The 14,395-nt window shown below is 44.9% G+C and overlaps 1 protein-coding gene across 1 annotated transcript; it reads right to left on the reverse strand.

The window, feature by feature from the left end:
- Nucleotides 1-1,968: 1,968 nt before the first annotated feature.
- Nucleotides 1,969-12,858, reverse strand: ISM1 (isthmin 1). The gene is made up of 7 exons (XM_078596210.1): nt 12,337-12,858; nt 11,856-12,191; nt 9,145-9,390; nt 6,997-7,327; nt 6,025-6,168; nt 4,874-4,960; nt 1,969-3,407 (listed from the first exon to the last, which is right to left on the reverse strand). Exons 2-7 carry the CDS (start codon nt 11,991-11,993, stop codon nt 2,890-2,892), a joined length of 1,464 nt encoding a protein of 487 aa, XP_078452336.1. The 5' UTR covers nt 11,994-12,191; nt 12,337-12,858; the 3' UTR covers nt 1,969-2,889.
- Between the last annotated feature and the right edge of the window lie 1,537 nt (nt 12,859-14,395).

Below are 14,395 nucleotides of genomic sequence, written 5' to 3' on the forward strand. Positions count from 1 at the left end.
TGCTTAGATTCAAGCATGTAGTTCCATACACGTGCTAACATTAACCTTCTAGATTCACAGCATGTTTAAAAGTACATCTCCTTGTTGTGGATATAAATATTAACTGAGTTTGGCTTTAAGGGAATAAAATAAAAACTAAGAAATATCGAGTGGTAAGTGGCTACTTTTTTATTTTAATGCCACGACAAGCCTTTAACGAAACTTGCACAGCATGTTTACGTGTCTTCTATTCAGAGTACTGCATATTTAGCACGTAACACAAGATAATGCGCATAACTCATATCGTGTCCTCTTCATATTATCCGCAGAAAGGAGATTGCTAGTCTCCGGATTATTATCAGATGCACTTTCCACCCCTGTAGTTGAAAGCAAACGCTGGCGGTGGGGGGTGGGTCTTCTAATCCGGTAGCTGTGTGTGTGTGAACACTTTTGTTCAACTTTATTGAACCTGGGCAAAAGTTAAGCGTTCGTCTTACTTTTCGGTGAGTCTCATAATCCGAAGAATATGGCATGTGGTTTGTTATCCAGCGTGTTATCTTGTAATTGAAATTATATAAACAGTATCTTGCAGTACTTACTGCCAGGGAACCGTATCGTCACGCGAATTACGAAACGTACATGGTCAACTGTAAAATCAGTTCCAAAAATGTGGACCATACTGCCATCACCTGCGCTCCAAAGTAACGTTGTGGAAGCACACAACGTAAATGGAGCACACGTGGTTGCCAAGGGGAATTTCTGATTCTGACACGAAATTAGAAACACTCTCGAGAGGTTTTATGGAGCACCACGACTGAAAAGTGTTTTCACCTCGTGACTTTCACACATTGTACCTGAATATTTATTACAAAGCCGCCGTTAAACCTGCCTACTGGTAAATGTAAATTGCCAACCAACCACCGACTTGTATTGTGGATCAGGTGACTATTTGCACACTTAGATGCAGCTTGCTTTAATCTGCAAGGGCTTTCCGGCTGCTTAGTGACTGATGCGATAACGATCTGTCATCTCTGCCAGTCCCATGAGAAACCGCTCACTCTGGAAGATAAAGGAGTTAAAGCAGATCCCTCTCCTTAAAGCTAAATCAGGAGGTACATTCATTCTATGACAAGCGAGTGTTTTGAATAATACATGAAGCTATCCTTCACAAGTTGAAGTATTTTGAAGAGGGTATTTTGGTAGGTATATACCGCTATATTCTCTGAACTATTACACACTTTTGGGTTTTCTATGAGGACGTCGTGATTTTTCCAGCATGCCAGTTTGCCATTATTTCCATCACGAGCTTGATGAAGATGCATCTAATGTGTATTGCACAGTATTACTTTCCATAGTCTAAGCTATTTGCATGAACTCTGCTGTATTTTCCCTGGAAATACCACTAAGAACATGGTTCAAATAGTATTCTTATTTCAGGAACCTTCTAAAAAATTAATGTTTGTAGCAATGTGTGTGCAATGTTGAAGACTAGTTTACCAAGAACGATTCTTAGCTTACACATGTCGTAATGAAATTTCAGCATAGCAAATACAGTGCATGCTTTTATCAGCTATTCAGTAAGATTAAAACAAATATGCAATTTACAGCCCTTTGTCAATGCACTACAAGATGAAGGCCTCCCTATAGTTGTTAGAAATGGGGGTTGTTTTACCATACTTCACCACATTGGGTCAGTGCGGGTTGGTAAATGGGGAGGCCCAGGACTGGTTAATATTTTACTTTTCACTGATGTTAGCCATGGCCAGAAATGGTACTCATGTCAGTCAGATTAATAATACAGTGTGGTAACCACTCCACCCCAATATAGGGTAAGCATTTTTAATGTTTACATTTTATCTGGTTACACACATACAACTGTTAAAAACCATGGTTATTTAGACAATTGTTTAAGAGAATTTTTAAATAAAAACATCTCTTTTTTAGAATCCGATGCTTTCAACCTGAAGAAGAATCCAGACTCTTTTAGAACACATTTAATTTTCTTTTATTACCACATTGATGCATTGAAAATTGCAGTGTTCCTGATATACAATATGTTTCCCTGCATAAAAAGCAGTTTTCTGTGAATAAATTAGTACAAGTAGTACAAAAATAAACCAGTTTCTTTAAAGTAAATGTCAATGCATAAATAAGCGGTTAGATTTCACCACCCTTGCTTTTCCAGTCCTAGATGTTCTGTATTCGGCAAAAAATACAATCTATAATTATCATGCTATAGTCATATACATTAGAAAAAAACAAACTTTAAAAGAAATATTGACAGCCTATGGTTAATACAAATACAAGGGCTCGGAAAAACGCGTGACCTTTTTGACATGTCCAGGTCACAACAGCTTCGAAAGGAGCACACAGGCCCTGAGGCTGATTGGATCCACGTGAGTGGAATTGACTTTGCCTTTGAGCCCCCGATGTCAGCCAGCTGTCAGGCCCTGCCACTGATGTATCATTGAGCGCCAACAGATGGGCAAATGCCCTGGGTCACTCGCATGGAAAGAATCACCTGCAGGGGAAACACACTGGCTAACGGAACACAGAAGGCATGATGAAATCTGTCCAGGAATGCTGTGGTTGGCAGGGAAAAGCATTCTCTGGCCTTCCGGTCCTTGCCTCAAATTTGCCGGGAGCAACTAAAAGGAAATAACAATGATTTTTTGGAGACTTCTGATGGGATTTACTTGGCTTTTTACACACGGGTCACCGGAATCCCATGGAGTACAATCATTTGTAGTGCTACAGTCCTTATCTTCTTTTAGCTGTGTTACAGACATCCATAACAAACGTGTTCAAAACAAACCGCTAAGCAATTTCACAACCAACTCGTGTCCTTGATGTAAGTTCATGTCCTGGAAATGTGTAACAGCATAAAAAAAATTGTCCCAAGAAGTGTCCTCAGAACTCTTTGGCGTCTTTTAATTGAGCGTTGAAGACCTCTTCTGTCGGGTTCTCTGTACAATGCAGGCCATTGTTGGGCGGCCGCGCTTGGTGATACCTGCTCCAGTCGCCTTTACAAATGAGCCACGGTAGGATGTCCACCTTGTAGTGGAGCTCCGAGGAGAACTCAGTGCTGATGAGGTTCGGCGTTCCGGCCCCCTTGCCCCGTGTGAGAAGCCTCATTCCCTCGTCATAGCAGCAGTGCTGCGCCGCCAGTGTGGCGCTCTCCAGGGAGAGGAGGGAGCGGATGCAGTAGCGCGCCGTGGGCTTGTACACCTCAAGCTTCTCCTTGGGGCCGCTGGCGTCCTTCCAGCGGAAGTCACGGCCCAGCTGAGCGTCAAGCACCTCGGTGGTCCCATAGGCCACTTCCGTTGGGTACGCGCAGGGGCAGTTGGGCAGCTCCGTTGACACCTTCTGCAGATATGTGACCAGGAACTCAGCCCTGCAGGTCACCCATCTCTCACAATTGTCCACATCTGTGAAAGCAAAAATAAAAATTAAAGCACCGTGTTACAGGTTATCTTTCCCCCCATTAGCGTCGGTGCCTGTACAGCCCCTTCAAATCTCCATAGAACTGAAATTTCCCCAGTTGCATTTTCCCCAGTTTCCCCCAGTGTTGACCTATCCAGTGATAGATGAAAGCCTCCCAAAGTCATCATCGTTCATGGTCCAAAGATGGCACACGCTATTTCGCTCCTGCGCATGAGACTATGTCGTTGCTCCATGTCCTCGGTGCATCATCTACTGAGCATGTTACCATCTCTGGGTGCCAATTTATCACCATTTTCCACCTTCGGCTGTCATCTCTACTGTAAATGTGTTCTCCCCAAGCCCACTTACTTTCCTTGAAAATCTTTTTATTCTCTAATCCACGTATTTCTCTCTCGGTGTAATTTCCACCATGCTTCTGTGTGCACCTTACAGCTTTCGTTACATATTCTTTGTCAGAATCCGTCCCCAATCCATATGTGTTATTAAAGGCACACTGGCATGTTGCTTTTCATTATCGATTGAAATTTCCCCAAAGCACTTCAACGCGCTCTCGCTCACCTCTTCATTTCATCATTTGCATCTAGAGATATAGAGATCTTTATTTGCACACATACACACACAGACACTGGTGTATGTTCCATTTGTGTCCCTCCAACGATCATTTCCTTCTGCTCAGTGAACCTCTTGTGCAACGATTTTCACTTTGCCGATACGTCTATGCAGCCCCGCGCTTTGAAGCCTCAAGATGCGTAAAAGTCACGTTTCATAGCGAAGGTCGTCCTCTGAGTCAGGAGTCACCGGTGGCAAGTTGAAAGTCCGGAGAGGGGCTGACTGCACTCGCCAATGCAGTGCGCAGTGCAAACAACGTTTTATTTACCAACTAGCTGGCCTGCGGCACACATCGGTGGCACCATAGGTATGCTGCCTGCCGCGTGTATTTGATCGCACGCTTTTATGACATCAAATCAACGGGGAAGTTCGACCTCCCGCAAGGCATCCGGTCCCTCAACTTTTGGTCACGCCCCTTGTCAATTAGACCACGCCCCTTGTCAATTAAACCACGCCCCTTGTCAATTAAACCACGCCCCGTGCCAATTAGACCACGCCCCTTGCCAATTAGACCACGCCCCTTGTCAATTAGACCACGCCCCTTGTCAATTAGACCACGCCCCTTGTCAATTAGACCACGCCCCTTCCCCTTTCGGCTCCCCCTGTGCCCTTTTTTTTTAGGATCTTTCCCATTTGTCTCTATGCCCCAACCCCTTTTCTCATGGACACAGCAGGGTTGGGCTTGTTTGGGTGGTGGTGGTGGTCGGGGGGGGGGGTGCATCAGTTGGCATGGTGTGCGGGGACAGGAGGTAGGGGTGGGGGGTGGCCTCACAAAGACCAAAATCCTTAGAGCAATAAAATTTTGTTTTAAATCTCGGGGGAAACAATAATCATCACATACCAGATCCAAGGATGTCTGTTGAATTGCGGTTATCCTGTGCTAAGAGCTCCACATTGGATGTTGCCGGCTTAAATATATCCTCCATTCCTGCAAAAAAGCACAAAGATTGAAATACATTTATTAAAAGCGTGTTTTATTCTCCTTGTCACACAATGGAACTGGTAGTTTTTGATTGAAGCAGTTGCGATACGATGTTCCCTCAAAACTGTCTGATATGACAAGATTTGTTCAGGCATTGCCTTACCAGCGGATAAATTGGAGACCCTTTTTCTTTTATTGTATTCTGCTTCAGCTACGGGTAATCATATACTTAAAAGATTAGAGCTTTATCCATGTTTTAGAAGGCTGCAATCATTATGCACCGCTTATAAAGCATGCTATAATTAAAGATCACGGGTATAGAATGCTCACCTTAGTCTGCGACTCATGCAGTGCGTGACTGTGTTCATGCCCATAATCTTTAAATCACTGTGTGCATTTTCATTAAGACGGCTAACGACAGACATCGTTAACACTCGTCCATTGCAGGGGCCAGGAAATAGTTGTTTAACACGATAAATATTGGTCAGAATTGCAGTAGACTCCCACGGCCATGAACCGTTATGAAACGCACGTGCATGGCCATGGTTAAGTCCTAAGGGAGGATCGCTACATGTGGCTTGAAGTGCTTAGCTTTAGCCTGATACATATTGTGGTTTTCTTCTGGTTAGTCTTATTTCTGGACTGAATTAGAAAAAAAAAACAAGACAATAAAATGACACCAATTTCAAATATTTCTCCAAATGTTCTCTAAAAGGCCACCATAAATCGCTTCACTGAATGGCGGTGAGACATCTCCATTCACCAGTTCCCTTATGCAGCACTGCATGAATGTTCATCTTCTCGGTTATTTCAGTAAAGTCACGTAGAAGGGAAATAATAAAATAATAAAAATAAAACATAATAAAATTCTTCTCACGACGTTTCGGCTAAAACGCAAGCAGCCGAAAAATGAATGAATGTTGCTTTCCCAGTTCAGTATTTTAGAATCTTGTGGAATATTTTAGGCACCAGTCATCACCATCGTTTGAGGAGGGTTGAATTGAGAGAGGTGAGTGTTGATGCAAGGACTTGTGGGGTTGGGCATTTGTTCGAGGTGTAGGCGTCAATACCAGCGCAGCTGGGCAGGTCGCAGGTACGAGCTTCTGTGGCAGTGCAGGAGTATCCGCAGGAGCGCGTACGCTTTTGGCTGCCACTGCCACAGGTGACGCTGCACGAAGACCAGGGACCCCACTGGCCCTCTCGTTCTCCGTCATCTGCACACATACAGCATCTGCTGTTTAAATATCCCCCAAAAAATAGCATAAGCAGCCACTTACAACGACAAGGTTTAGCGTCACTCAAGATGATGTGTTTCAGGCCTCGTTAGCCACCTTAAGTAAAACTGTTCCCATTCATGGCATGTCCATGGACCAAGGACTACGTGGCAGCCTAGCGTTGCTCTGAAGAGCAAAAAGGGCACGTAAGTGCAATATTTGTTTGACATTCAGAGGACAGCCACAGAGGAAACCACTCATCTACATAGATGATTGGAATATCGTGAAAAACTAATGACATCGATTTAACTTTGTTTCACAACAAGGTTTGCTTGTTACATTTACGCAATAGGCCATATTTTTCTTCATATCTGCATACTAATAGCTTCATGGGAGTACAATTGAAGATGTTCTACACATTTATTTGCATATACCTCTTTGCATACTGATTTCAAAACATATCATTGCCATTTCTTATAATATTGTGGTGATACTCCGTTTATTTTAAACTTCTTGGAGTAAACTTTAAACAGTGCATTCCAAGGTTGACACTATGCACCAAACCTCCTCGCCGGCGAATGGATCAATTCTTGTAGCGGTTCGACTCGGCACACAATTTTTTAACACCTCGAGTGGCAGCGGGGGGGGGGAGCGAGTGGACCAATCACACAAAAACGTACGCATGGATCTCAAAACATCCGATTGTTACGCAGAGCGATCTGGCGCGTGCATCTTGAGCTTAAGAATCAATATAAATCCACGAGCCGACGCATGTTACATTGCCGGTGCATCGAGTCCATCGTGCATCTTATAAGGGGTATTTCTCACCATACTTCGTGTCTGCGGTGGCTCCCCACGGTTTAGTGGTGAAAAGGCCTCTAAACCATCCGAAGAGTGGGTTGAGAAAGTTGCTTTCCTCAGCCGAGGCAGCTTCTCTCTGCACTGGGTTAAGTGCGGCGCCTTCAGCCCTGCGAGCCCCTGCGCCCGGGCGCCACCAGCCCTCGCGTCCCGGTTGCCGAGAAGCCCGTGCCACTGCTGGCACGCCGTGCCGCGAACTCGTGCCACTCCGCCAAGCGCCGCCGGCACCGCCGCCGCCGCCGTTGTGCTTGAGCTCCATGTCCACGTCTCCCTCCGCCTCGTCCACCACCTCGATTGTGACCTGGCCAAGAGAAGCGCCGGTCGCCGACGTCGAGAGTGAATATCGCAAAGGTAGTGAGGCACACCCCCTGCGATGGCTTTGCTCACGGCAGTGCTGGTGGTGCTACAGAGGCCCCCCTCGAGAGGATATTTTGGCTGGACGTCTTAAAAGACGTATGAGTTTCGTTTATTTTTGTTAATAAAAACTCTCTTCATTTTTACTCTTTGGTTCTTTCGGTAAAGTCACACGTTTCGATTGCAACAGAAGCAACCGTCATCAGGTGTGAATGAATGCAAGCTCGGAGAGAGACACATATACGGAGAGAAAGACAACACAGACACGGAGAGAGACGCATACACAGAGAGAGAGACACACAGAGAGAGACACACACATGGGGGAGAGAGACACACATGGGGGAGAGACACATCGAGAGACACACACGCAGACAGAGACACATACAGAGACAAAGAGAAATAAGGCCTCTGTGACGAGGCATTTATACATATAGAAAGGGGGGGGGGGAAGAGAAATTAGCATGTCAATGAGAGCGGCAAGGGGGAGAGAAATTGGAAGTTTTGACAACCCCAGTAAAAACATTTTTTCATTTATTTTTATTTACTACTTACGTCTCTTATACTATTCGTTGCGCACGGTTGCACCTTATTTTGCACGCGGTTGTAATTGACTTTGCTCAGTCGGTGTTCGCCGCGGAGGGCGTGACGGGTTTCTTTTTAAATCCTTTTTATTAAGTTCACTTGCTTGCTTGCTTGCGCGCTTACGACCGTGCAAATCTTTCGGTCGTTTTTTAACCCACTTCCCGTGATCCAATCGAGCTGACATTTTGCACACAGACTCGTTGTGCGTGACAATTTATTTTCGTGAAATTTTTTTCCAAAATTTTACACTTTTTAGGAAAAAATAAATTATATTTAATTACCAATTGCTTAATGGTGGCAGGCAATCATCTGACCCATAGGTGGCAGCCATCTCAAGCCAGAGGACGAGAGGACTCTAACCGCCACGCATATAAAAGATTTATAGTGAAAAACTTTGTTTTTACGGGTTAATTTTTTTCATTCCTAATGCTCTGTGCCGCCGGTACCGTTCCCATTTCGTTGTCATGTGCACCGATGCCTACTTTATTGAGGGCGATATTGCCACGTAAAATAAAGATTGATTGACGAGTAATCCACACTTGATCCCGCCACATGCGACCAGCTGATAGTTTAAATGTGGTGGGTGCCCTAAGCATGCAAAACACATGTTCAACGGCATACATGGGGAGTTGTAACCAGCTAATGTGACAAAAAATGTATCATTTGCACCTCGGACAATGTACAGAGCTCTTTAAGTAATTCCAATAATCCAATGGAGTAGCGTTTGTTTGATTACAGTATTGACATTGTAATTTCTGATCTCATAGCTGTACATGTTTGTTTCTCAAGAGGTTAAACAAAGACAATACAATCTAATTTCATGTATCAAAAGTTATTGGTAACTTTGTAAACAAGAGCTGATTAAATTAATGTCATGCTAACGCCTTTAATTTTACCCAGCAACGATTCACGAAGCTTCAAGGTTCTTTCAGGGGGGCTCTGCAGTTGTTGCAGTTGTTTGGCCAATTACATTAATTTATTCGTTTCTAAAACAGTGCCCCTTTAAATTATGTTTATTGTCCCATTAAGTAAATTCGTTTCAGGACAACACTATTTCAAATTCCACGTCAATGGTCTCTTTCGTCACACCATTCCGTTACTCTCACCATAAAGTTCCACACTTCATTGTCACATTACATATTGAGCCCAAAGCGTGTCTGTGCTTTTGGCAGTGGCACTTACCTGGATATTCGGGTTGTGTCCAGCGAGGTCCGCTCGCGACAGATCTGGGATGTTCTCCAGGTTGAGCACGAAGGTCTCCGGGCTGTCACTCAGCATCTCCAGCTTCTCTTGACGCCTTCGGTTGCGTCCTCTGCCTGCCTGACGTTGCCTGGATCGACGAAGGGGCCCTTCCCTGCCGTGCCCCCCGGACACGCTCCTGTTACCAACTGCGCCCGGCGACGTCCCGTCCAGCGATCTCGTCCGCTCCTTAAAAGGGGCAGGCACGGGCACGAGTGAGTTCAATGTGTGAACTCTGGCATTTTTTAAGCACGAGCTGTCTAGGGCGTAATTGAACCATTCCACGGTTTTCTCCGATGCGTTTTCAGCTTTCACCGCGTGTTGCTCATAAAAGTATTGCTCCACGTGCTCGGGGAGCTTCTTTAGGAACGAAATTAGTTCTAAATTCAGTCCCTAAAGACGCTCCCAGCACGTGGAGCAAAATAGGAACCGAACAGCTCCCGAAGAAGCTCCTAGCACGGTGGAGTGAAACGTTGAGATATCCTTCCGAACAACTTTCTGTTCAGTTCCCGAAGCTCCGAGGCAGTGGAATGTAACATCGAGCATCATGCCAAACAACATGTGGTACAGCCCAAAAAACACACAGTGAAGAGCATAACCGCGACAACCGACGCAGATGTACAGACATGGCCAGTGCAAGAGAAGCATATGTTTGTTGTTGGTGTTGTGATGAAAACGTGTGGTTTGTAATTAACAACAATTTAATTGCTGCTGGGGGGATTTTTTTGGAGATTGTGATTTATTGTTATCATCATCACAGTTGTGAACTGTAGCCACGTGACGGCCAATTTAGATGCAAGTGATTGTTGTTTGTAAGGGAGATCTTGCACATCTTTGAACACACGTGTATGTCATTTTTCATATTTGCTGTGCATTTAGGAGGCCTTATTTTTGGCGCAAAATTCAAATCGCTGTGCATTAGTATGTAGATCTTGCTGTTACTATCGTGATGGAATGTATAACTATTGCATGAACACATTAAGCACAATGTAGGTTGCAGATTGCTTTTCTAAAACTGGGCCGACAACCTATTATCGAGACATTAAATTCCAATTCAAAATAGTCAAAAAAGTAATACATGCATTTATTATATATATATACAGTACAGTACTGTATATATATATATAAATGTCAATCCACTGCTGTAGATGAAGGCATTCCGGCCATGAAGAGTGTTTGACCATACTTCACCACACTGGTCAGTGCGGGCTGGTGGGGCGGGAACGTTCACTCGTCACTGATGTTAGTCGTGGCTGGGGAATCGAACTCAGATTGACGGCTCCATAGCGCAGTGTGCTAACCACTGCGTCACCGCTCCACAATATAAACTCTGACAATCGCCGCAATGCAAATAACAAATCAGATAATGCTTCACGTACTACAATTAACCTATTGGACAAGCCACTTCGTTGAGCTATTATTTGTGGTTAGGTCGCTGCTTCCAAATCTGGTATCAGTTTTTGTCTATCACATCAGGTTTTTGAGATATTAAATATTGCATTTTCAACAAAAACTGCAGAAGAAAAATATTAAATAAATGTGGATATCTACATAAAATGATATTATAAACACACTATCCTAAAAATACAGCATCATATTTTAACACTAAAGCAGTCACTGACTCGCAACAACTTGCAATCATAAGTGACAGAGTTAATTTCGGGTAAAATCAATGAAAATGGGGTATGCCTATAGCATACAAATGATGTGATAGAGCAAATCTGAGATCAGATTTGGAATCAGCACCCTGAAATTAGTCTAAAACAGCTGCAAAAGTCCAGGCCAGAAAAACATGTTTTTTTTTTGACCAGTGTAATCAAATAGGTCAGTGACCTTTACCTGATTAAATGAGAATCGTTTATTTTTGAGTGATTTGCTTACCTTGACTATACTTTGCACTTATATCGTGTTTTGTAACTTTCTGATCTGCCGCTACAGGACGTCTTTGAAAAATATCTTCATAGCTCATCGGATTCCTCCAGTATACATAACGATTCTGATTCAATGGGAACACATACCCTAACAAGCCAGAGTATTTGTGAAGTGTGTGCTGGGGCCTGGGATGGAAAGAGTCAATGTGTGAATTCCCCATCTTGCCGAGATACGCAGTGATGTAACGTCCCGCATGGCCCGACGTGGAGCCACTCATGTCACGTGAAGTGCATGCGGTGTGAATGTTTTCCATGCATGAGCGGTATTTCAAGCCCTAAGCATTGCCGTCTATAATTACACGTTAATATTCACCACGACACTAACACATTCATTCAGATCTTAATACGGAACACATCAACATATTTTATAAACACGAAAACACGTTATTGACATTCGTAATAGAAACGTGTTTGCAATGAACCGAAATTATACGCAGATCGACTAGAATGGGATTTCAACTCCTTACAAATGAAAGTACTTTTGAACTGTATCCTTCATAAGTATCGCGGTATCTCGTCTGTCTATTAACTCTTTGTATGCACAAACTCTTTACAGCAACCTATAAGGCATGCACATAAACCCATAAACTATCACACTTTTCAGTTCCACATTGGAAGTAGGTCTCAAACCCACAACATTAACACACATTTTACACGGTAATATATACAGAATAGCCACAGTGGCAGTATCGAAGTAAGAACGCACGTTTTAAGTCGACCTACCTGCAGGTCGCCCCTGCGTGTTGCTGGCTGATCGCCGCCGTGTCTCACGGCCGATGTGCCCAGCAACGTCCCAACGTGTAGGCTCAGCATGGCCAGTGCCAAGAGCGACATTACATCGGTCGCGGGCTTTCCTCCCATAGCTCTCGTCGACGTCTGCCTGCTCCTTCTCTCTCCTTGTCTGCAGAGTCCCGGTTTAAATCCACAGGCTCAGTGCCGTGCCGTTGTCGAGTAACGTTGGGTCAGTTGCGGAGATGGAAATTCCTCGTTGATGCGTTCTCCTCTTCAGAAGTTTCTGAGCGTTCCGTCTCGGAGTAAGCTGCGTTTTTCAGCACCGCACTGCAACACAAAGCGGGAATTAGTCACACGCTATCGGTTATTACAGCACACATCACAGCCCGAACAAAAAAGCACCCCCATATGCCGAGCTGTGTGGCATCCAAGTGGAGCAGTTGTTCACTGCAGGGACGAATGCACGACTTACTTGTGGTGCTGCGGCGACAATGATCCGTAAAATGTGGAATCAAGTTGCTGCTATTAAGAAAAAAAACATCAAGGGCTCTTGTCCGGCTATGGGTGGTGTAAACTAGAGTGTGGAATTGTAAATCTTAAAAGCCGTGACATGTGACATTTTTGTTATATTATTATTTGTACGCATATATATTGTTTTCTCTCTGCCAACTCTGCCGCTGTCGTGAGCCGCTCACGCCTCCGGATTGATGAAAGTGACTGTTATCTCTCGCTCTGGAGGGACTGGCGGATTAGATGTGAGTAACTGGCTTTATAAACCTCCCGGCTACTGCTCAGAAAGATGATGCTGATAGCCGCAGATGTGATTTGCCTAAGCTATACAGCCGCTCCGTGTGTTTCCTGTTACACAAGAAAAATAATAATGATGATGATGTACCTCCCAATGTATGACCTTTTCGATGCCAATTTTGCAAAATGAAACACAAAACCGATTCCGTTACCCCCCCTCCCCTCCTTATAGGCAGCGGCCGTTTTATTAAGATCAAAAGGCGCTTTCAGATAAACGGAACTTCTCAATTGAGCAAACAGGGCGCCTTTCAAAGCCTCAAACCGCTGAGCCGGAATGGAATTGTTAAAGGCACCCCCCCCCCCAAAAAAAAAACTCGAGCCTCCAGGGAAAAATGCTCATCGATGTCAAAAACCTTTAGAATTTTCTTCTTCTTAATTAGCTACAGTTCCTTTGCCGCCCGGCCGCGCGTTCCTAATCAGCAACCTCGACCGATGTTGGACATCGTCATCACCGTATGAAACTGCCAGGGCAACCCGCTTTGATCCGAAGGAGGCATGACGCGCGGTTGTGGAGCAGCGAAGCAGTGGCTGATTAAAGCGCAAAGCAGCGGGGGCTGATCAAAGAACCGCGTCTAATGCTCGCCCCTGTTTGCTCCGGCTGCGTGCCGGCACTTCAAAGCGCTAGACCGACGCACTGTTGACAAAATAAATCTGCTAATTTAAGGAAAGGGCGACCCCCCCCCCCCGTTCGGACATGAAAAGCAAGGGGGCTTGCCAGTGCACGGTATAATACACAAATGCCCTCTCCCTCTCTCTCTCGCGCACACACACGCACGCGCGCGCATAAACATTTGCAGACGTCCAAAGACAAAGATACCCCGTATAGCCTTTGGCAAACTGTTGGGGCAAGTGCTGTTAGCGAGCAACGATGAAGGCCAGCACGGCACACGAGGGGGTTTGGGTGGCCGACACCACGCCCGACCCGCCTTTGTCTCCACAACGAGACGATGTTGGCCGTGAGTGGGAATCGAACTCGGGGCGCCGGGTTCGTAGCGCAGTGCGCTAACCACGACACTACCGCTCCCCTCGCTGTCCAAATAGCCACGCACACGTAAGAGCCGAGATCACTCCTGGAGCGTGCAGTCTTCTTCTTCTTGTTACTTTTTTTGCCGAGTTGTGAGCTCTCTCTCTCCCTGCTCTAAGAAGCATTCGTCCCCACGTAGCTTGCTCTCCATCACACACACACACAACACTCCGCCAAGGGCGATATGAGAAGCCATCTGGACCTAATTAAAAACGTGTTTGAAAGTGACATGTGACTGACATTAAAGTGTAAAAATCTGGGTTAGGAGAGGCACAAGGCGAAAATAAATCGATGCTAACGCATAGCTTCCAGGGCTGACGTCCCCTTGTCGCCTGCCCTGAAATCACCTATTTTCCTGTACGCAACACCATGAGCGTATATAACATTTTACCACGGCATCCTATTGTTTCTAGATTTGAAGTTTTCGTGACTGCAAGGATTCATACTCTTTGGTTTGATTTATTTTAATTTTTTACCTACGTGACTTTACCGAAAAAAACAAAGAGTAGGCATCCTATTGTGTTTATGTTTGGATTATTCCGTGTTAAAATTCAATACATGTCAGACATTCTCAATCCACCACCAATATATCAGGGCCTCCCCACGCCATGGTTGGTCATGGGGTTGTTTGACCATACTTCACTACCACTAGTTAGTGAAGGACCGTGGCCAAAAATCGAACTCCAGTCGCCAGATTCAC

Source organism: Lampetra planeri, chromosome 7 (genome assembly GCF_965212315.1).
Source record: "Lampetra planeri chromosome 7, kcLamPlan1.2.h2, whole genome shotgun sequence".
NCBI classification, from domain to species: domain Eukaryota; kingdom Metazoa; phylum Chordata; class Hyperoartia; order Petromyzontiformes; family Petromyzontidae; genus Lampetra; species Lampetra planeri.